Source organism: Nannobrachium achirus (genome assembly GCF_963921795.1).
Source record: "Nannobrachium achirus genome assembly, chromosome: 8".
In the NCBI taxonomy this organism is placed as follows: domain Eukaryota; kingdom Metazoa; phylum Chordata; class Actinopteri; order Myctophiformes; family Myctophidae; genus Nannobrachium; species Nannobrachium achirus.
This window is the reverse complement of record NC_137817.1, coordinates 52,781,074-52,804,742: the sequence shown is the minus strand read 5'-3', so window position 1 is coordinate 52,804,742 and position 23,669 is coordinate 52,781,074. Positions and strand designations below refer to the sequence as shown.

General features: G+C 42.5%; 1 protein-coding gene across 1 annotated transcript in view; it reads left to right on the top strand.

Moving 5' to 3' along the window:
- Positions 1-23,669, top strand: part of gab2 (GRB2-associated binding protein 2) — a gene marked incomplete at both ends in the record, with an annotated part of 124,363 nt that overhangs the window by 48,264 nt on the left and 52,430 nt on the right. Inside the window, one exon of the mRNA XM_080731252.1 lies at positions 9,192-9,492. Coding sequence (XP_080587378.1) covers positions 9,192-9,492 — 301 coding nt within the window. The remainder of the gene's footprint in view (positions 1-9,191; positions 9,493-23,669) is intronic.

The window sequence follows — 23,669 nt, the reverse complement described above, 5'->3', positions numbered from 1 at the left end:
TATTCATGTTTTATACAGCTTGGCTAGTTAGGAAGTCATGAGAATGAGTTGTCAATGCCCCTGGTGGATACATTTGTTAATGATGTCATGCGTCACGTTTCGTCTCCCGGAACTAATTACCAGTAGGAAAAACAGCGGCCAGCTGGCAAACTCGATGTCATGATGGAGGAAGAGCCAGCTAATGCAACTGTCACTACTAGACCGAGAATTGCTTGTTTTTATTGGATGAAAAAAAAATAAAAAAAAAAAAAATATATATATATATATATATATATACGTCATGTAGACCTTGTCTTGTAGGTAGAGGTGGAGATCCTTAGAACGGGTACACATTATTGTGTATCATTATTTTATGCTTTAACTATTGAAAAATAGCAGATATACAAGCTCACAGCGCGGCACCGAGTGCCGCGCTGCGAGCTTGTATATCTGCTATTTTTGAAAAACCTATGTTTCTATGTCAGCAATCTGGCCAGCCATCGTCAAAGAAAATGTCCTTTTCACTTAACTGGAGCTCAGTTAGTCTGTTCTTGAGAGACTACTATGTCAGTGGTTCTCAAACCTTTTCATGTGAAGGACCCCCAAAATGATATTTATTTGGCCACGGACACCCATCTCAAAATATCTAGTTCCAGGGACCCCACCCCCAGAAGCAACATTTGAGTTACAAACATTCGCTTTAAAAATACATATATTCAGAGATTTGCACACATTTTCACATTTTTTTCAAAAAATAGCAGATCTACAAGCTCACAGCGCGGCACTCGGTGCCGCGCTGTGAGCTTGTAGATCTGCTATTTTTCAGTAGTTAAAGCATTCAATAATTCTAGGCCTAAATGGGTTAAGAATGGTTTTGATGTCTTCCTTGGCACGGCCGTCCAGTTTGCTGACTCTGTACTCTAACCACTGATGAACCATGGCCCGCTGGTCTGCCGAGGCACCCAGCATCTCTGGACGCTTGCTCTCCTTCACCAGGTGACGCGCAACCGTCACCAAATTTGGGCATTGTTTCAGCACACGGCTGTTAACCATGGAGGCGATGCTTGCGCAGTACAGGCAGCGGTATCAGTGATGTCAGAAATGTGGGCAGTTTCACCTGTTTATGCCCATATATATATATATGTGTGTATGCCATATATGGTGTTCTGTGTCCTCCTATGCCCATATATGGTGTTCCGTGTCCCAGGCCAATATGTGATGTCAGTACTATGACGTCCCGGGGGTGTGCACAGTATATGAGGGATTGAATGTAGGAGTCTTAGAAGTAATGTTGGAGTGGCCGTTGGGCAGATCTTTATGCCCATATATGGTGTTCCGTGTCCAGGCTAGTCTGTGATGTACAGTACTATGACGTCAGAGAATGACGTCTGATGTCAGCATGCTCATCTCCAAATGTGGGCACATTATGTTTAGTATCAGTGATGTCAGCATGCAGACAGACTTCAGATGGCGGACAGACATTCGGTAAATTAATACTTAGATATCAAACTGAGGATCCTTGAAATTGTCCCCGGTACAAAACATTCAGAAGGGGACAACTAGTACTGTACATAGTAATCAGGGGGTCCTTCACAAGAACAATATATTTTTTATAACCACATGATTAAAACATTTAGGGAACAAGCCCAAATAAGCAACAACACTTTAGAAACAAGAAAAGCAAGCCCAACAAGTTGCTTTTAATAAGCGGACATGGCAATAATGGTTAATAGCCATGGGCTGTGTAGATGCCAGGAATAAGCCAGTGGGGTCACTGTGACCTCTTGGGGACTGGGCATTGGTCCAGCTCTCGTCATGTGACCTCTTGGGGACTGGGCATTGGTCCAGCTCTGGTCATGTGACCTCTTGAGGACTGGGCATTGATCCAGGTCTGGTCATGTGAGGGACTTTCTCCTTAATTCAACTTACAACTGCAAATTACCGTTCCTAATCGGAACTTCATTTTGTGCCTTGGTAAAACAGAGCGACAGATAAGCACAGACACAATACACAGATTCCTCAAATACCTCATACACAAAAACAATACCTAAAATACTCCAGATTCTCCTTGCACTAGAAAAGGCCACAATGTTTTACCACATGCGACGCGACACGTTGTGAGCTTGTAGTTCGGCTATTTCCACTATCAATGTTCTTTTTAAAGTGTAAAGTTTGTAAATTTAGGTTTAGGCTATGTGTTATATCTGCCATGTGCAACTTCAAAGCCTACAAGCCAAACAGAAATGTAATTGCCAACAACAAAAGCACAAATAAATTGTTAATCGCAATTATTTGAGTAACAATAATAATCGTCATGTAAAATGTCATCATCGTGACCGCCCTACACGTCGCTGCTACTGTTGTTTATCAGCACCGTTGCACCTGTACTGACCCTAAACTTTTCCCCGGCTATCATCAGTCTGACAGAGAATAAAAAGAGAAGTGAGTGTTGTGTGTGCAGCCAGGGGTGTCGCACCAAATTCTGGGCCCTGGGTACAAGGATTCACTGCTGGGCCCCTGTGCTTTAACTATTGAAAAATAGCAGATATACAAGCTCACAGCGCGGCAACGAGTGCCGCGCTGCGAGCTTGTAGAGCTTGTAGATCTGCTATCTGCTACCAAATTCTGGGCCCTGGGTACAAGGATTCACTGCTGGGCCCCTGTGCTTTAACTATTGAAAAATAGCAGATATACAAGCTCACAGCGCGGCAACGAGTGCCGCGCTGCGAGCTTGTAGATCTGCTATTTTTGAAAAATCATGAAAATCTTTGAATATTTCAAATCCTTCTGAGGTTTTTTGAAAAACCTATGTTTCTATGTCAGTGGAGCTCAAACCTTTTCATGTGAAGGACACCCAAAATGGTATGTATTTGGCCACGGAACCCCCATCTCAAAATATTTAGTTCCAGGGACCCCCCAGAAGCAAAATTTGAGTTAGAAATTTTCGCTTAAAAAATACATATATTCAAAGATTTTCACACATTTTCACGACTTTTGAAAAATAGCAGATATACAAGCTCACAGCGCGGCACCGATGAAGTTATTAGGGCCCCTCCACCTTGGGCCCTAGTAACTCAGTCCCACTTTCCTACCCCTTGTGACGCCCCTGTGTGCAGTACTCTCTGCTCCGCTCCCTTCACACTGCATGCAGGAACCTCCCTGCTGCTGCTGCTGCTGCTGCTGCTGCAGATAACCATCATACAGCCTGCATTAGTGCATTTCCTTAAAACAATAATAAGATGTTGCGGTTTATCCTCAGACGCATTTTCACTGCACAGTTCAACAGAACTGTCATCATCGTCATCATCATTATCAGTGGAAAACTTACTCAAAATGTTATCAATACTGTAATATTGAAATATTCAAAATGTTCTAATAACAAACTAAAAGTATATTGGCATCAGCATGTACTTAAAGTAACAAAAGTAAAGTATTATACTCATTATGCAGAATGTCCCATTTCAAATATCGTAAAATATTATATCGAAATACTCGTAAAATACACATACTTCAAAAGTGTGCTTAAGTACAGTACTTAAGTAAATGTACTTAGTTACTTTCCAACACGGATTGTCATCATCATCGTGCGTATTGTCAATCGTTCGCAGGAGGGCAATAATTACTCCCACCCCCTAATGTGATAATAATGTCAGTGAGTCACAACCAATGTTGATTTTGACAATAGTAGCATATTTTGCCACACGTTGATGGGGTCGTAATACTGATTTTTACACAGTTTCCTGCTGAAAATAGCTGATCTACAAGCTCACAACACGTCGCAGATCTGCTATTTTCAGAATGCAACCAAACATAAAATTACTTGTCTTTTAGTACTGGATCTCTTATCCACTAGTACCTCCCTAACATTTTAGTAGCCTATAGTTTTTCATTTGTTGGCGAAATTGTCAATATGTTTAGTCTTAGTTTTACTTATAATAGCCTAGTTTTTATTTCATTTTTATTTTGTTTTCGTCAGCGAAAAAGGGCAGTCGACGAGTCTGATAACCACTGAACCGTATAGGCTAATCTTGTTGTGCAAAATTAGCTAAAATGGCTGATGATCCACAAGCTCACAACGCATCACATCCCTATGCCTTGTGAGCTGGCTGATCTGCTTTTTCCTTTTTTATAATCTAACATTAATCACAACCGAGGCAAAAGTTGGAAATAATCTTGATATTGATTTCAAGTCGCTCTGCCTGACCAAATGGTCATTTTCTTTCTTTCTTTCTTTCTTTCTTTCTTTCTTTCTTTCTTTCTCTCTCTCTCTCTCTCTCTCTCTCTCTCTCTCTCTCTCTCTCTCTCTCTCTCTCTCTCTCTCTCTCTCGCAGCTGCTGTGCCTTTTAACTACGGGCAGAATCTGCCTGGCGAATCTTTAAGTCAAGTTGAGCCAAGTCAAGTCGCACTGTATTTGTTCAGTGTAGGCTATTCTATACACAGGGAAACTCAATGTGCTTCCTTTTTGCTTTTTCTTTTTTCTTTTTTTCTCTATTGCCGACACAATGATAGAAAAAGTTCGGCGGAGGTTATTGGACAACACAGCAGCAGACACAATGTGATCTGTTTTTTCCTTTTCCTGTGTGTGTGTGTGTGTGTGTGTGTGTGTGTGTGTGTGTGTGTGTGTGTGTGTGTGTGTGTGTGTGTGTGTGTGTGTGTGTGTGTGTGTGTGTGTGTGTGTGTGTGTGTGTGTGTGTGTGTGTGTGTGTGTGTGTGCGTGCGTGCGTGCGTGTACTTGTATTACTATATTTGCGAGGACCAAATGTTTCCCACATCTACAGCAGAATTGGAGGAATAGACGTTGTGAGGACCATTTTCCTTCTCCTCACAAGAGAAACAGTTGTTTTTAAATGGTTAAGAAAACGTAGTCACTCATGTTTCTAGGTTAAGGTTTAATAATTTAGGCATTTAGCAGACGCTATTTAACTTTAAAAAAAAAACTATTCAGTAAAAACTTTAGGGGTTTAACGTTGAGAGTTATACCTTGAATTATACTCAATGCACGCGACGATAACGTGATTTTGCGCACAGAAAATAGCTGAGCTTAATATACAGTAGATTAGATTGATATGCTGTTTTTCAGCGTTCGGGATATAGGGTAAGAAAAAAAAGACAATGTTATTTGAGATACATAAAGGGATCCTGCGTAGTTTTAGTTGACCTTGTACCAGTGAACTGTACTTTTTCCTATGCAACCTTCTAATACAATCTTCAATCAATCAATCAATCTGAAAAATGTCAATGTCCTCGCAAGCATAGTGATATACAAACGTGTGTGTGTGTGTGTGTGTGTGTGTGTGTGTGTGTGTGTGTGTGTGTGTGTGTGTGTGTGTGTGTGTGTGTGTGTGTGTGTGTGTGTGTGTGTGTGTGTGTGTGTGTGTGTGTTTGCCTACTGGTGGTTGTGGGAGGGAAGAGGGGAGGCATCAGCAGCAGCCTTGCAGGCAGGGGCGTCACAAGGGGGGGAAAGTGGGACTGAGTTACCAGGGCCCAAGGTGGAGGGGCCCTAGTAACTTTAGCTATTGAAAAATAGCAGATCTACAAGCTCGCAGCGCGGCTGTGAGCTTGTATATGTGCGGACTCACTCGCTAGCTTTCGCCATGGACTGAAGACTCACCTTTTCAGACTCCACCTAAACCCATAGCACTACTGAAACACTCAATGACCATACAGGAAGCTAGTTAGCATTTGTTTTTAGGTTTTTTAGAATCCTTTTTTCTTTACTGATTATATTGGGTTTTTTTTAGATTGATATTCATATGCATTTGTTATATTGTTGTTGATGTTCTGACATGTTCTCTTGTTTATTATAGTGATGTATTATCTGCTTATTGTAAGTCGCTTTGGATTAAAAGCGTCTGCTAAATGCCTAAACTGTAAACTACTATTTTTCAATAGTTAACATTCATGGGGGGCCCGCAGTGAATCCTTGTACCCAGGGCCCAGAATCTGGTGTGACGCAGGCAGTAGTCTGGCTGTGTTCTATAGAGGAGGTGGTGGTGGTGGTGGTGGTGGTGGTGGGGGGGGCATGCAGGGGGGTATGTGAGGGGGTAGCAGGATCCTGTCAGCAGCAGCTAGCAGCAGCCAGCATGTGAGAGAGACATCGTTCATCGTTCCCGGAGCGGAAGTGCATCACTGGCAGATGGCCAAAGTAACATCCCCCCCTCAACCCCCCATCCCCGCTCTCCCTCTCTCTCTATCTATCTATCTTCCCCCTTTGTCTCTCTGTGTTCTGGTCTGGACGTAGAACACAGAGAGAGCCATTTAAGACAGTTGCTGTGGAAGGAGAAAAAATAAAAACCCTATGGATGTGTTGCCATCGTGTAGCTCTTGGCACGGCACGGCGCTTTGTGGTACAAGCTGTCCTCGTTTAGAGAAACCGCCACGCTTTTTCCTCCTCCTCACCTAGTTCTCTGAGGATGATGTGTGTATTTAACAAGTGCTCTGCAAACATGTGTTTTACTGTAGTAATAGGTACAGTATTAGGGCTGCAAGTATGGATCACTTTCAGGGGTCATCACCATGCTGGCTTGTGGTTTTTGGACATACAAAATGAGCGGACGATAATATTACCAGAAACACTTGTAAAAGAGTGTTTCTCATCATCATCATCATCATCATCAAACACAACCATGATCACATAGTATAGAGCACAGATCATATACATAGACAGTAAACAGTACATAACAATACAATATTCAAACAGACATAGCGAAAAGGTCATGGCATACATTATTTGAACAGGGGCAGAACATTCTTTAGGAAAGCACCCAATTTACAAATAACTTTAGCCTTGTTGGTTAAATAATTTCCACATAGATGGTTGTGTTATATAGTACTTTGGCAAGTATTTTTTGTCTGAAATTCACAATAATAGGGCACTTAAACAAGACATGGAACTCATCCCCAACTATGTTGTCAGTGCATAGATTACACAACCTCTGGCTTCTTTCCAACTGCAATTGCAGTATTGATACTTTTACTTAAGTAAAATTTGAGTATTTCCTCCACCACTGCTTTCCAGCACTACGGCTGTTTTTTTCTAATATTATTATTTTTTAATTCATTGAATACTTTATTAGACAGAAATGTAAACAACATGAGGTACAATCAGACATTTGAAAAAATAAATAAAAGGATTGTGGTTCTGGTGTTCAATTCATCAACTGCCAGTAGTGTTGTTCTAGTCTCGCGTGGTCAGACTGTTGCCTCCCACAGTTTTCGAATGCTTCCGGTCAACGGAGATCTGGTCATGAGCAAGCAATAAAGTGGATGTAACGCGTCCTCCTCACTACTTCCATTTCATCTTTTACAGTCGCGCAAAATGTATCCTAATATAAATCAAAATCATCTAAGCATATATAGCTCGCTGCTTAGCAGAAAGGGAAATTAAAACAAAAAAATCTATGTAAATATATTTTAAAATGGGGGGCGCCCGCTGGCCTACCGGTCCAGGCGCATACCAGACCACATAGGCTCAGTGTAGCCTGACAGCATGTCGCTGGTTCGATTCCCGATCCCGATTACCTTTGCTGCGTGTCACTCCCCATCTCTCTCCCCATTTCCTGTCAGTCTACTGTCCTGTAAAAAAGGCGTGGAATCCTAAAAACATATCTTGGAGAAAAAAATAATATTTGTGTATGTGTGTGTGTGTGTGTGTGTGTGTGTGTGTGTGTATATATATATATATATATATATATATATTTATTTATTTATTTATTTTTTACATAATGGTCATTGTCGGGTGGAAACCGTGTATGTCCAAAACCGTTTGTTTTGTATTTATCATTTTAAAAATGATTTAAACTGTGCAAGGCGTTGTGTGCTTGTAGATATGCTGTTTTCACTACTTTTGTGCGACGGCCTTGTATGGTGAAGCAGGGCTTTACGTTGTGAGAAAATTTACAAATTTGAAACGTTTTATAATGAACGTAATAATAAAGCCAGGTCTTCTATTACTTAAATGAAGACGTGGAGGACTGGAGGCGTGACCAATGGCCATTTTGCTATTTTGCTCTCTCCTCACTCACCGAGACAGGAAGTACGTTGGGGAGGAGGGATGAGATGACAGGAAGTACGTTAGGGAGGAGGGATAGCACCTGCTGCCTCCCCCAACCACCCACGTTCACACAACACAGCCCCTTCCTCTGAGCCAGCCAGTTCAAACTGTTGCACTTTGTTTTGTTCATGTTAGGGGCTACAGGGGGTCCCCATCACAAGTAGTTAACATATCATCACTATCATTTTAACCACTTTAACTGTTATTTGGCTATTCAATTATTGCCACACCTAGTGTGAAGTGAGCGGTGATGTTTAATTTCATTAAACGTCCTGCGAAGCTTGGCCAATGTGATCCTGGGCGTAAAACAAACTTTGAGCGCTTTGTGCCAAGATGTAGGCCAGATGTAGGCCACGCTTCAGAGACCCGGACAAAGCCAGATGTTGGAGCTTAGCTCCTATCTGGACCACCGCTCACAAACTATCATAAAAGAAAGCCGTTTTAAGAACACTGGGAGGATTCCAAGTTCGATCCTGGGCTTCCCCAGAGTTAGTGTCGAAGAGATCTGCGCTATATAAATGTACCATTTACCATTTACTATTTAACTGATGATACTGTCTAGGGGAGGGCGATATGGAAAAATACAATATCACAATATTTTCCCAGGCAGTATCACGATACCCGATTTTATCACGATTCTTTTTTCACGTTGGTTTTTATGGTTATTTTTCAAGTTACTTGACAAAAACTAGACTCTCTGGGTTCCTTTTGGGAGGTCTAAATTGAACTTTACAAGTATGTAACTCTGACAGTATACAAATGAAACCAAATGGACCCGTATGTAACTCTGACAGTATACAAATGAAACCAAATGGATCCGTAAGGGTCCATTTGGTTTCATTTGTATACTGTCAGACTTAAGTGGGAACCTTGACATTTTTGAGAACTACTGATTTTTAGACCAAAATGCAGGTTTAAATTGAATTCTGCAATGAATCTCTGTATTAACGAATCATAACGATGAAACAGGCTCCCTCAATTGTATCACGATATATACGATACCTCTGAAAAGGCATATTGTGGAGACATTGTATCGCCTCAACGATAATTATCACCATATCGCCCACCCCTAATATAAATGCACCATTTGCCATTTACCATTTACTATTTCACTGACGATACTGTCCTATCCCCCCTCCCCCCCTCTCGTCCCATGCAGGCCTGGAAGAAGCGCTGGTTCATCCTCCGCAGCGGGCGGATGAGCGGCGACCCCGACGTGCTGGAGTACTACAAGAATGACCACTCCAAGAAGCCCATCCGCGTCATCGACCTGCACTGCTGCGAGCAGGTGGACGCCGGGCTCACCTTCAAGAGGAAGGAGTTCCAGGACAGCTTCGTGTTCGACCTGAAGACCTCGGAGAGGACCTTCTACCTGGTGGCCGAGACGGAGGAGGACATGAACCAGTGGGTGCGCTCCATCTGCCAGCTGTGCGGCTTCAACCAGTCTGACGACGCCCACGGTAAGAAAGCACCCGTTTAAATAACAGGGTTAGAATCGAGGAAGCCGATGATGGGTTGGCCTATCAGGGACACACGCACATTCACACACACAGACACAGGTTTCTGGAATGTATATAACTATAGATCAGGGGTCTTCAACGTTTCATATCCCCTCTACACCAAAGCTCTTTGCCCAAAATAGCAGATCTACAAGCTCACAACGCCTCGCGCTGCGAGGCGTTGTGAGCTTGTAGATCTGCTATTTTCTGGCTAAATCTGCTATTTTTGGCTAAAAGTTCTCAGAATATAGACGCTAGTGTTCAAGTTTTTAATATAAAAAGGAGAAGAAAAGGTTCCTATCACTAAAAGATTTGGAGGACCCCCTGTAGTAACTCTGGGGACCCCCTGTTGAAGGGGGACTGCCCCATAGGTCGAACTCCCGTTGGGTCGAACAGCGTCGGCAGGTTAGATAATCACCCGCGAGCGTCGGCAAGTTAGATAATCACCCGCGTCACGGTTACCGAGGTTAGGTTTAGGGTTAGGGTTAGAGTTAGGCATAGTTTTACTGGGGTTAGGATTAGGGTTTGGGTTAGAGTTTGGTGGTCGATCGAAAGGGTGTTCGACCTAATGGCATGTTACCCTGTTGAAGACCCCTGCAATAGATAGATAGATAGATAGATAGATAGATAGATAGATAGATAGATAGATAGATGGAGCTTGGCTGAGTTTACTGGGGTGGAACTCCACTCTTGATCACAAAACATTATTTAATGGATGTTTTCTGAGTACGGGGGCGAGGGTGCATAAAATAGATGTTTTATGTTGGGGGTTTTACTCTAATTTCATGTGTTTGCACTCTGACCTCCCTTCTGGGCCACGCTGACATTGAAACACTTCCCTAGGACTGGTTAACGTCTGTTTTAGTTTAACCAGATCACAGATAAAACACGTCAGAGCTCAGATGACTCTGGATCAGAACACACACACGTTAACAGAAGAAGGTCACAGTCATTCGGGGGACATAGAACTGCAGCTCAGGACGAGGTACCGTAGAGCTCTTAGTTCTGCTAAGCGGGAAAGGTTCCTGGTTTAATCCCAGGCTCCCCCGCCCTGTGTTACTGTGGAATTGTCCTTGAGCAAGGCACTGAACCCCTAACTGCTCCTGATGAACAGGCTGGTGCCTTGCTAGCTCTGGTCCATCGCGTCACCTCCCGGTGACGCTCTGACAGACCCGTCGGCAAATGAATAGACCGTGTTTTCTCAGCCCCTACGAGCGCTCAACTTTAGTCAAAATAAACTAAACTACTTCACTACTCACCAAACCAAAGGTAGTTTTGCGTTGTTGAAAGTCTATTCTTGACGGTGGTGAGCCCCTCAGCACCCCACCCAATCTGCAAAATACACTATTTTTGGCATGAAATAAAGTGCATCCAACTCGACCGCCGCTTATTTCCGGGTTGTGAACCATTGTATCTGCGGTGGCCGCTGGGTGGCTCGAGGTGGGTGTGTTTTATTTCATGACAAAAATAATGTATTTTACAGAGTAGGTGGGGTGCTGAGAGGTTCACCACCGCGGATAATTGACTTTCAACAACGCAAAACTACCTTTGGTTTGGTGAGTAGTGAAGTAGTTTAGTTTATTTTGACTGAAGTTGAGCGCTGGTAGGGGCTGAGAAAACGCGGTCTATTCATTTGCCGACGGGTCTGTCAGAGCGTCACCGACTCACCGGGAGGTGACGCGATGGACCAGAGCTAGTGCCTTGCATGGTTTCCTCCGTCATTGGTGGGTGAATGTAACACACTTCGTAAAAGCGCTTTGGATATGCACTTACCATCATAACATCTCACAATAGAGGCTGTGCTTGTGACATAATGCTCAATGTTTTACCGATCAGTCTAGATGAGTGGGGGGGCGTGTCCCAGTGGAAAAGTGACGCATGTGCATACTATCTATACCAGTGGTTCTCAAAGTGGGGTCCAGGGACCCCTAGGGGTCCTTGTTGGGTGGGTTCCAGGGGGTCCTCAGCAAAACGAGTTAATACAGCATCCTTGGCACAAAGAAGGTTTGAGAACTACAGCTAGTGAGGGAAAGTTAGCAGAATAACTGTCAAATCTGGGAATAAATTCCTTACCAAACGATTTCTTCACCAATGTGTTGGTAAAGGTGTCTAGTAACATATCTAACAAAGATTGAAATTCAACATCCCTAGCCAAATGTTTGACAGCTAGGGTAATTCTGGGTCTCATTCACTTACTATACACTGTACTATAAGGGGGAAAAAAATCACTCCCAAAAATATGCTTTAAGTGGGATGTGAGGGGTCTAACTAGGTGTTTTTAATTATTCTGAATCCATTGCAAGCATTTTTTTTGCACGAAAAACATTCCTTGGGCCAAAAATGGACCCCATACACCTTGTGAAAAGTGATGACTCATCACCAAACCATTGTTTTTATGCGTCTGATTTTGGCCCAATGAATGTTTTTCGTGGAAAACAAATGCTTGCAATGGATTCAGAATAATTAAAAACACCTAGTTTGACCCCTAACTTCCCACTTAAAGCATATTTTTGGGAGTGATTTTTTTCCCTTATAGTATAGTAAGTGAATGAGACCCAGAATTACCCTAGCTGTCAAACATTCTCCTAGGGATGTTGAATTTCAATCTTTGTTAGATATGTTACTAGACACCTTTACCAACACATTGGTGAAGAAATTGTTTGGTAAGGAATTTATTCCCAGGGTTTTATTAAAATTCCCTAACTAAGCACCATACTACCATTCTGTTCTGATGAACCATCTCTATTCCAGAGAGAGTGTCGGATTAATGAAAATCTCTGCTTTAAAAAAAAAAGCCTAAAAATGTCCATTTATGAGACATGTGAGATTGTGCTATGCTCATAAATAGAGTGACTAAGGGCTCAGGATTCTATGCTGGGCCTGCCCCCCTCCTTCACAGACAGGGAAGGGAATTCCCACTCATTCTGGCAAAACACTGTCTCACTGCAGACACTTGTCTGAGTCGCTCAGAATCACTGGTGGATTCACTTGTCTTTCCAAAGAATAGCGGATGTACACGCTTGTGCATCTGCTATTTTTGGAATAGCCAACATATAAAGAATGGATAAAGTTGTTAGAATGGGGTCCCCAGCAAAAGCAGTTAACAATCATTTTAACCACTTCATCCATTTATATGTTGACTATTAAATAAATTATTTGAAAAATATCAAAATTGTGTGGAAAACTTTTGGGGCACAAAGCAGTTTCAGACATGAAACTGCTTGCGACACGTTGTTGTGAGCTTGTCGATCGAATAGCCACTGTATAAAATAGGGCTAAAGCGGTTAATGTATGTTTTATAATATTATAATTTATACCTGCGAAGTAACTAGTAACTGCAGTTTTCAAATAAATGTAGTGGAGTAAAATTACAATATTTGGATCCGAGATGTAGTGGAGTAGAAGTACAAGTATTGGAAATTGGAAATACTCAAGTAGAGTACAACTCTCTCTAAATTGTACTTAAGTACAGTACTTAAGTAAACACACTTAGTTACTTTCCACGGCTGCCCATGCATCAGATAGAAGTAGACCAGTGGTTCTCAACCTGCGGGTCAGGGTCCCCAAATTATTCTTGGGGTTCCCCAGATGATTAACTTAATGTGCAACATTGTTTTCTCTCTCAACAGTAAACAAACCAACATAAAGTTTAAGTGTATAGAGGGTATCTGCACATTTCTAAAGTGACAATTTAGGGACTTTTTAATGCCTCTAAAATGACAAATTAAACATTGGCCAAATTGTCAAATATTAGAGGCAGAAATTGTGAAAATAGCCGATCAACATGCTCACAACGCCTCGCGTCGCGAGGCGTTGTGAGCATGTAGATCGGCTATTTTCACAATAGAAACCGTGTTATACAAAAATGTAATGCCTCAACTCTTAGTGCTCGTCAGGGTGGGGGGTCCCCAGTTAAAATATGATTATTTTATGGGTCGCGGCCTGTAAAAGTTGAGAACCACCGAGCTAGAGGACATCAGATAGATAGACGTAGACAGCAGCGTAGGAAAGGAACGGCTCTCCTTCTAAGCAGAGACGCACGCTGAGCTGAGCCCAGTCACAGTCACGGCCACACTCTGTTAATTCACATTATTCATCAAGCCGGGATCGTGACGCTCGTCTGCGTAAAAGAAGAAGCTCACGTGGACACAGTGGATCAGTGTTCCAATGGCTGACGTGGTAGAGAGACTGTGTGTGTGTGCAGGGGCGTCACAAGGGGTAGGAAAGTGGGACTGAGTTACTGGGGCCCAAGGTGGAGGGGCCCTAATAACTTTATCTATTAAAAAATAGCAGATATACAAGCTCACAGCGCGGCACCGAGTGCCGCGCTGCGAGCTTGTAGATCTGCTATTTTTGAAAAGTTGTGAAAATGTGTGGAAATCTTTGAATATATGTATATTAAGCGAACATTTCTAACTCAAATTTTGCTTCTGGGGGTCCCTGCCAGGACCCAGAAGCAAAATTTGAGTTAGAAATGTTCGCCGTGCCAATATACATATCTGTCCTTGACATAGATTTCTCACACATTTTCACAACTTTTCAAAAATAGCAGATATACAAGCTCGCAGCGTGGCACTCGGTGCCGCGCTGTGAGCTTGTATATCTGCTATTTTTTCAATAGTTAACAGTTCATGGGGGCCCCATATCCTTACCTAGGGCCCAGAATTTTGTGTGACGCCCCTGTGTGCGTGTGCGTGTGCGTGTGTGTGTGTGTGTGTGTGTGTGTGTGTGTGTCAGTACGTTGTGAAAAAGGACTGTGAAAAAGTCACACATGGCCTGTTTCCAGAAAAGTTGTATCTTGTGTCACTGCAGGCGGTTTGAAAACCTTTTATGTCCAAAGTTGTTGCTTACTTTCTAGGAAATGGCCGGGGGTCACTCAGAGTTATGAAGAACAAAATGTTTGTTTATAGCGCTGAAGTAGGGCATTCATTTATGGAAGAAATATTGGAGATACATGGTTTTTCTATCTGACACCATGCAGAGACCAATTCCAATTCTGTTCTTTGCCCTGTTTACTCACTTAAACCCCAGCATCCCTAAATTCAGGGCGGAAGGGGACGCCTTAGCAGATCGTCATTTTAGAGGTATTAGAAAGTCCTTAAATTGGCACTTTGGAAATGTGAAGATACCCTCTATAATTTATGTTGGTTTGTTTACAGTTGAGTGAGAAAACAATGTTTCACGTTAACTTAATCATCTGGGGACCCCCCAAAATAATTGGAGGGTTGTGTGTGAGGATGTGATGACGCCATCGAACGATAAGGTTGACTTCAACTCAACTTTTTACTGAGTCGAGTCGACTTGCAAAAATCACAAGTCGTTAATGCCCTATACACAAGTAACGTTTTAATTCCGGACTTTTAGTTTTTAGATTATTTTTCCACCACTAGTTTTCAGATTATTTTTCCACCACTAGTAAGAAATGCAAGTACTTTTTTCCACCACCGGACACAACACCAGCGGATCTAGCAGATCAGTTGGGAGCTTTGCACAGTAGGCTGGCTATTTTCCCTATTGGTAGCTTAAGGGGGTTTATCATTGTTATTTGTTCCTGTCCTGTCAAAGCCTCTCGTGATGCGTGGCCGTGTCCTGACTCACTGCATGGGGGGAAACTAACAGTCAACTTGTGAATCATATTTATAGCCATGGCAACGATGTGCTGTTAGACGTGATTAACTTCTTGTTACCTGGGGCTAATAGCTACGAGAGAAAGTGCTGTAGTGGTGACAGCTGTTTAATGAGCTCACTCGGCCATGCTACCTACATAGTCAGAGCTTTTACGGTAGCCGGGAAAATCGCAGGAGTTTATCATTGTACGGTATATGAACAATTTCTGATGATCATTTGGTTTTCAAATGGTTCTTTGTGGTGTTGTCATGCAAGAACATGTCTGTGGTCAAGGTTGTTTGTCAGGGTGGGGTTGGGATGGTAACGCCAAAACTCAACTGATGGGTAAAGCATTTCTTACGCATGTTTCATAATGACTTATGCACCACTCACTTACTGTAGGTTGCTTAACACTTTGCTTGGCTTTTTCCTATTGTATTTACCTGGTTTTCGGTGGTGCCGCGTGCACGTTGCGGTTAATGTTTCTTTTGGAATATTAAATTATCAAAATCTACAAAGTAACTAGTAACTTAAGTTTTCAAATAATTGTGGTGGAGTAAAAGTGTAATATTTGCCCCTGAGATGTAATGGCGTAGAAGTAATTGTACTGAAAACTGGAAATACTCCAGTAAAGTAAAAAATCACACCTGTGTGAACTGAGCGGTGGTCGTGGAGGCTGTGCAACAGCACTACTGGGTGCAGCGGGGTTAGTGTGCTTTACAATGCTGTAGTTTCTTCACACACTCTAATTTATTTGACCCTAAAACATTCAGTTTGTTAATAATAATAATAATACTTGACCACACATGCTGACCCACCCTTCCCCCCTGTGTGTGTGTGTGTGTGTGTGTGTGTGTGTGTGTGTGTGTGTGTGTGTGTGTGTGTGTGTGTGTGTGTGTGTGTGTGTGTGTGTGTGTGAGAACAACAGCGCCCCTCCCTTAACATGTGTGGTCAGAAAAGGTGCTGCAGGCTTGAGGCTACATACACGGACGGCCGGACGGCCGGACGGCCGGACGGTCGGACGGCCGGACGGCCGGACGCATACCCACACACACGGCCACGTATAGGAGACGGTGTGACCACCGCTCAAAAGAAACTATCACACCACTGATTGGGTTGCGTCTTCTTTGTAGGTCATGGCAAACTTGGGTTGGTAACGAGAGCAAAACTCAGCTGAGAGACCACTGCTTGTGACATGGAGAGAGAGAGAGAGAGAGAGAGAGAGAGAGAGAGAGAGAGAGGGGAGAAGTGATAGCATCAGCATATTTTCACAGAGCGCATTATCAATGGGGCTGAAAATAAATCGCCCTTTTGTAAATAAAGACTCCTCTATATATAGCCGACTATGCTGTGAATGAGGAAGTAGAGGTGCATGTGATGTTTTCAACTGAACACTGCTGTCTGAACGTTGGCAGGAAACACAACCCTCTCCTCTTGGAAACGCTGAATTAACCCCAAAGATCTGTTCTACAGAGTGCCTTCTAAACCAGTGGTTCTTTCACATTTCATGGTCTCCCCTTAACTCTGACAGTGTACAAATGGAACCAAATGGACCCGTTAGGGTTCATTTGGTTCCATTTGTACCCTGTCAGAGTTACAGACTTGTATGGGTCCATTTAGACCCCCACAAAGGAACCCACAGAGTCCCTGGAATCCACTTTGAGAACCACTGTTCTAAATCACTACTGTAGTTCACAAACTGTTTGGTGCAAAAGGACGGGCCTTAAGGCCTCTCCATACTTCGACCGAAATGTTCGGTGAGTTGTGTTTTCCGACGTGCAAATTTCCGAACTCTTGTTCGGTCCAATGCTTTTCAGAAGTCCAGAGGGATATCATTTTATGGTAGAAAAGGACCTTTTGACCGAAAACGGCGGTTTCGGTCAAAGTATGGACAGGCCTTTACACGCTCACAGCGCTGCGCGAAGTGGCGCGCTGTGAGCCTGTCTGCTGTTTTTGAGAACCACTGTTTTGAAGCCACTGTTCAAATTTATCAAACTTATCGTCGTTGTCGGGTGGAAACCTTCCTTTTTCTTTTGTTATTATTTTAAAAGCTTTTTAAAATAGCCGATCCACAAGCACACAACGCCTCGCAATGCGAGGCTGCTATTTTCACGACTCTTGTGCGACAATTTTGTATGAAGTACTATAGGGCTTTTAATTTACGAAAAAGAAGAAAAAATAACATTTGAAACTTGGAGATACAAGGTTTCTAGCCTGACACTGATGTTATGTTGGACAGGTTGGGTGTCGAGGAAGTTTTTCCTTGGGTTTTTTGTTTTATTATTATTATCTATTTTTTTCTTTTTTGTTTTGTCGGGGCACAAACCTCTTATCTCCATATTCTAAGTTGTTGTATTTCTTTGTGAATCAACCCTACTCGATCACACTGACTAAAGCGTCCCGCAATAGCATCAAAAAGTAGCAGATCCACACGCGTGTCCATCTGCTGCTACGTTTGCTATTTTTGAATTTGCATCCTGAAAAGGTACAGTTTTGGACATAACGAGGGTTTACCCACCTGACAGTATATATTCCAGTCTCTCTGCAAGGCTTCTTCTTGAAAACAGGAACAAGAGAGGTCTTATAAAAAGAACAACAGCCATTATTTACAGTATGACCACAATACTGTATGACACCATGATGATAAGGTCTGGGCCCTCAATCAGTGATACAAGTTGTGTCATGGTGACATCAGTACCCCACACACCCACCCATTCTCACAGCCAGGGTTGAAGTTGACAGCGGAAGAGAAGGCAGAAAGAGACAAAGAGAGAGAGAGATGGAGGGCAGATAGCAGCATGGATTGTGTGTGAGAGAGAGAGAGAGATAGTGTTAATTTTGATGTAGTTTTAGTCACACCGATGTGCCATTTCAAAAATTCACACGTCCTGCCATTGACAAGACAGTAGATTTTCAGGGGATTTGCAGAACATTGAGCTTGTAGATTAGCTATTTTTGCTATTTTGTATGACCTTACCAATGAAAGTGGATTCTGCCTTTTTTAGAAAGAAAAAATGTGAAAGGCAAAACAGGGAAAGAAACCTGTGGAAAGAATGCATTCGCAGGTAATTTTCAGGAAAATAGCAGGAGGCCTAAATACTGAAGAATTGAAACGGCACATTGTTTTGAATAAAATGTAGTTTAATTCATCGCGTTGGGACGCGTTGTGAGCTTGTAGATCTGCTATTTTTTTGGGCAAATGTTCCGCCCCAGGATAATGGATGTTGGGGATAATATGTTGATTATCACGATAATATCATAAATCGCAATTTCTTTGGTCACAATAATCGTGATATGCCATTTTCAAATCGTCCCCATTCCAAGCCAACAAAGACTTTTGTTTTCGTCGTAGATTCGGTCTACGGAATGAACACAGGACTGCAATCAGTAATTCATACGGCCTTGTGACATCATGACATCATCCGTACCCCCGGCCACACCCTCCCCTTCTCAAAGCCACACCCCGCTGACGCCACACTGACAGCCCTGAGATTCATGACAATTAGACCTCGCTCCCCACTTAACCTGCACCCCAGGGATACACACACACACACACGCGCACACGCACACACACACACACACACACACACACACACACACACACACACACACACACACTGACAGACCAAGCGTTTATTACTCACACACTCCGTGGCAGTTTTTTTAGTATTTCAGTTCAAACATCTGGACGTGCCGCGTGTCACAGATGATCTGTGGGACTGTGTGTGCGCGCGTGTGTGTGTGTTTGTGTGTGTGTGTGTGTGTGTGTGTGTGTGTGTGTGTGTGTGTGTGTGTGTGTGTGTGTGTGTGTGTGTGTGTGTGTGTGTGTGTGTGTGTGTGTGTGTGTGTGTGTGTGTGTGTGTGTGTGTGTGTGTGTGTGTGTGTGTGTGCGTGCGTGCGCGTCTGCGTGCGCTCTCTGGTGATCGTAGCGCCAGCTGGCAGATGGCGGGAAGATGACATCATGAACAGCAGCAGTCTGGTGGTGGCGTGAAAAACATGAACGTGTGTTTGTGTGTGAGGAGGAGGAGGCAATTTTATTGGACAAATTGATATTTGATATTTGTCAGGGTTTATTATATATCAGTGGTTCTCAACCCAGGGGAGTTCTCAACCCAGAGTGATCAGCTTAATCATCAAGTCAACAGCAAACAAACCAACACAAAGTTTAAGTGTATAGAGGGTATCTGCACATTTCTAAAGTGACAATTTAAGGCCTTTTTAATACCTCTAAAATGACAAATTAAACATTGGCCAAATTGTCAAATATTAGAGGCAGGAATTGTGAAAATAGCAGATCTACATGCTCACAACGCCTCGCAATATACAAAATGTAATGCCTCTCTTAGTGCTTGTCAGGGTGACGGTTCAAGTGGTTAAATATCTGAAAACACAAATTGATGTGAATCCAAAATACACTGATGATTGTGGTGTCAAACGATGAAACTATATGGAATCTATGAACAGGTTGTGGGGGTCCCTGCTTCATCTCTCTCTCAACTAAGGGGTCCTTGGCCTGAAAACGTTGAAAGACCCCTGGTATAAATATTTAGTATAAATTAGTTTTTTTTTTTGGAAAGTCCTGTATTCAGTCGCACTTTTCCATTGTCTTAGTGAACAGAGTCAGAGAGCAGTCTTTTTCTTTACCCCATTCAGGCCTAGAATTATTGAATGCTTTAACCAGTGAAAAATAGCAGATATACAAGCTCACAGCGCGGCACCGAGTGCCGCGCTGCGAGCTTGTAGATCTGCTATTTTTGAAAAAGTCGTGAAAATGTGAGCAAATCTTTCAACATATGTATTTTCAAAGCGAACTTTGTAACTCACATTTTGCTTCTGGGTGGTCCCTGGAAGCGAACTTTGTAACTCACATTTTGCTTCTGGGTGGTCCCTGGAACTAGATATTTTGACATTTGCTGACATAGAAACGTAGGTTTTAAAAAAAAAACTTAGAAGGATTCAAAAGACACTAATTTTCACGATTTTTCAAAAATAGCAGATATACAAGCTCGCAGCGCGGCTGTGAGCTTGTATATCTGCTATTTTTCAATAGTTAAAGCATAAAATAATGATACACAATACAGTGTACCCCGTTCTGAATGAGTTAACCAAACAAAGGGAGCAGACAATAAATCAATAGTGTGTCCATTTGGCAGGGAGGTTCCATCGCAGCTCTCTCAAATAACACAGATGGAAAAAGAACCAAACCATTGCCAACAACAGTATCACATAGCCAGTCCTCCTGCGTCTTTATTTTTGGGTCTGTTTTTTTTTTTTTTTTTTTTTGACAGCTAAGCAACAAGCATTTCCAAAACAACAGGCGCGTAGGAAGTGCAGCGGGACATGACTGAAATGTGTTGCAGCCATGTCATTAAAGCATTAGCAAGCTAACATTCCTTCATGGCTTGCATGTGTCTGAAACACCTCCATGTGCTTTGTAAAGAAACCGATATTTGGATATTTTGGTCAATGCAAATGCTTGGCTTTCATAATTGAGTACCTGAGACGAATAACAGTCTAGTCCGTATTTTAAAATTTTGGATAAAGATATTTTTTTGATTTACCAGACTGTAAACCACAAACTAGAAGTTTTTAATCTCTTAAAGTCTTAATATACTCCCCTTTCATTTTGTTGAATTAGGTTATTTTACTTAACTCATATATATTAGGAATTATAAGACATAATACTTATGGAAAGTGGAAAAACAGTATATCTCCAGCAGTTTGTGGAACAACAGTCTAAGTCTGTACAAGCAATATTCAGCAGACAAAGGGAGCAGATGACATTGAAACCGACAATTAAACAAAATGAGGGGTGAGTGCATTAACAATTTAACAGATTAAAAATGACTAGTTTGTGGTTTACAGTCTGGTAAATCCAAAAATATATATATTAAAAAAAAATCAAATATGGACCTATACTGTTATTCGTCTCAGGTACTCAATTGTATTAGTAGTAGGATTCTCCGCAGCAGTGGGTCTACGTACAGTCGGGGACAATTTTCAATATTTTTACTTCTACTCCACAACATCTCAAACTCAAAGGCAAATATTGTAGTTTTACTTCACTACAATTAGTTGAAAACGTAATAGTTACTAGTTAACAGATTTACATGATCCACTTCAACACTATATCCCTTTTGGCCATTTGAAAATAGCCGAACAGAACTACAACCTCACAATGTGTCTCCATACCAAATTGACAACATTTTACTGAAGAAAGATGCAAACATGTGCGAGGCATTGTGATATAGTATTCATCTGTGGAACCGAGTCAAACTAAATGTAATGCCCTCAATTCCAAGATCTGGTCAGGGTGTGGGGTCAAATATGATTCTTTTAGGGGGTTGAGGTCTGAAAAGTTTGTGAACCCTTGGTCTAGAGAAAGCATGTTTTTCCACCGATATATTGTCTCTGAAGCTGGACAATATGGACACACTTCTCTTCTATGCTGCATACTGATCCATGCCCTTTGTGTGAGATATTAGCCCGCAGCAGTCTGAATATATCTGCATGTTAATTAATTCCATGTTAATCACTTAATATGGGGTCAGTGAACCACGGAGCAAGAAGCTCTTACTTAGCATTAACCAATATCACCCCAGCCTCCCTATGGGGCAAACATTCTGCACGCACACACACACAATAGGTTTAAGTAGGACATCCCCAAGGACTCCTGGGGGGGGGGGGGGGGGTGGGGGGTCCCCAGCATATAGTTAATACAGAATCACACGCATTTTAACCGTGTGTAACAAAACGGCACCTCGGTTAAGGCTGGTTCTTGTAAAGGAGAGCTTGTTTTCGGTGGAGACGTCGGAGGCGCCATCTCAAGCAGACTTGATCCACGTGAGACACCTCCGAGCGAGTTGCCGTGTCGAGCGTTGTGAAGTCTGCTTGAGCCGACTCAGCGCCGTTCGAGTTGTAAACCAGGGGGCCCTCCGCACGGTCCAAACACAGCGGAGCGCTCCCTACCTCCAGTTCAGCCAATCACAAGCTTCCCCGGGCGGGTCTTGCTTTAACCCAGGCGCTGTCACGCATTTTAACCTCTTCCTCCATTTATTGCGACCGAAGGTCGCATTTACCCTGAAAAACCTTGTCGCTTGAGTGTACATAAGTATTCTGTACAGGAAGTGATGTCAGTGTAACTCATCTGTTTTCACTAGTTTAAATCATTTTTAAAATGATAAATTCAAAAGAAACGGTTTTGGACATACAAGGTTTCCACCTGACAACGACGATATGAACTAATTTAGCTGGCGGACCCCCTCAAGGACCCCTGCCTGCCTCAATTCCACCATGTTTGCAGTTTTCTGACAGCGTTGGCTCAGGATTAGCTTAATATGCTATTCCAGTTGAGATTGTTTACGATCAATTAATTTCCAACAGATGCTTTATTAACAAAAAAAGAGAAAAGATAATTACTCCAACATGGAAAGTGAAGAGCAAACAGATGTTTTGTGCATTTTAGAGGTTGTGAGCCTACGCACATCAACTGTTGAGGTCTCTGTGTCTCCACAATGCTGTCAAAGAGGCAAAACACTCGTTTTTAACCACTTGAACCCCAGCAGGTTTAACCTTCTAATACATGTCTTATCATTCAATGCTGACATGTATATATTGGGGCGGCAGTGGCTCAGGGGTAGAGTTGCCGTCTTAAGAACACGGAGGGTTCCTGAAAGGTTCCCAGTTCGATCCCGGGCTCCCCCAGAGTTAGTGTCGAAGAGTCCTTGAGCAAGACTCTGAACCCCTTGTTGCTCCCGGTGAGCAGGTTGATGCCTGTCGTGTGAAACGGGTGAATGTAATGCACAATCTATGTGAAGCGCCTTGGATAAAGGCGCTATATAAATGCACCATTTAACATTTACCATTTTATATATGAAAAGAATGCATCAACATCAAGTCGGGTTTATAGTTCTCCCTCCATTACCACCGTTGTCTTTAACACTTAAGCCCTGTTTTTAATACTACATTACTTTATATTTTGTCATAAATGGTGCATTTGAATGGTGCGTTTACATATATCTTCTTTACCCAAAGCACTTTACAATGAGCATTACATCCACCCAGCCATTCACACACACACACACACACACACACACACACACACACACACACACACACACACACACACACACACACACACACCGACAACAGAGGAAACCACGCACCAAGGCTCAAACGGGAGCAGTTATAGGGGTTTTTAGTGTCTTGCTCAAGGCTCCAGATTCACACCAGTAGTTGTGTAACATGATCATTCTGTAGTCTGTAGTGTTACTTCCCAAACCGTCGGCTCAATCAATGCATGCACGATTGCACGTCTCATTTTTGTGGCTCTGATCCTCAACTTGCATACAGTATTGTCTCTATGTGGGGTGGAAACCTCCTTATGGTCCAAAACTGTTACTTTTAACCCATTTAGGCCTAGAATTATTGAATGCTTTAACCAGTGAAAAATAGCAGATATACAAGCTCACAGCGCGGCACCGAGTGCCACGCTGCGAGCTTGTAGATCTGCTATTTTTGAAAAAAAAGTC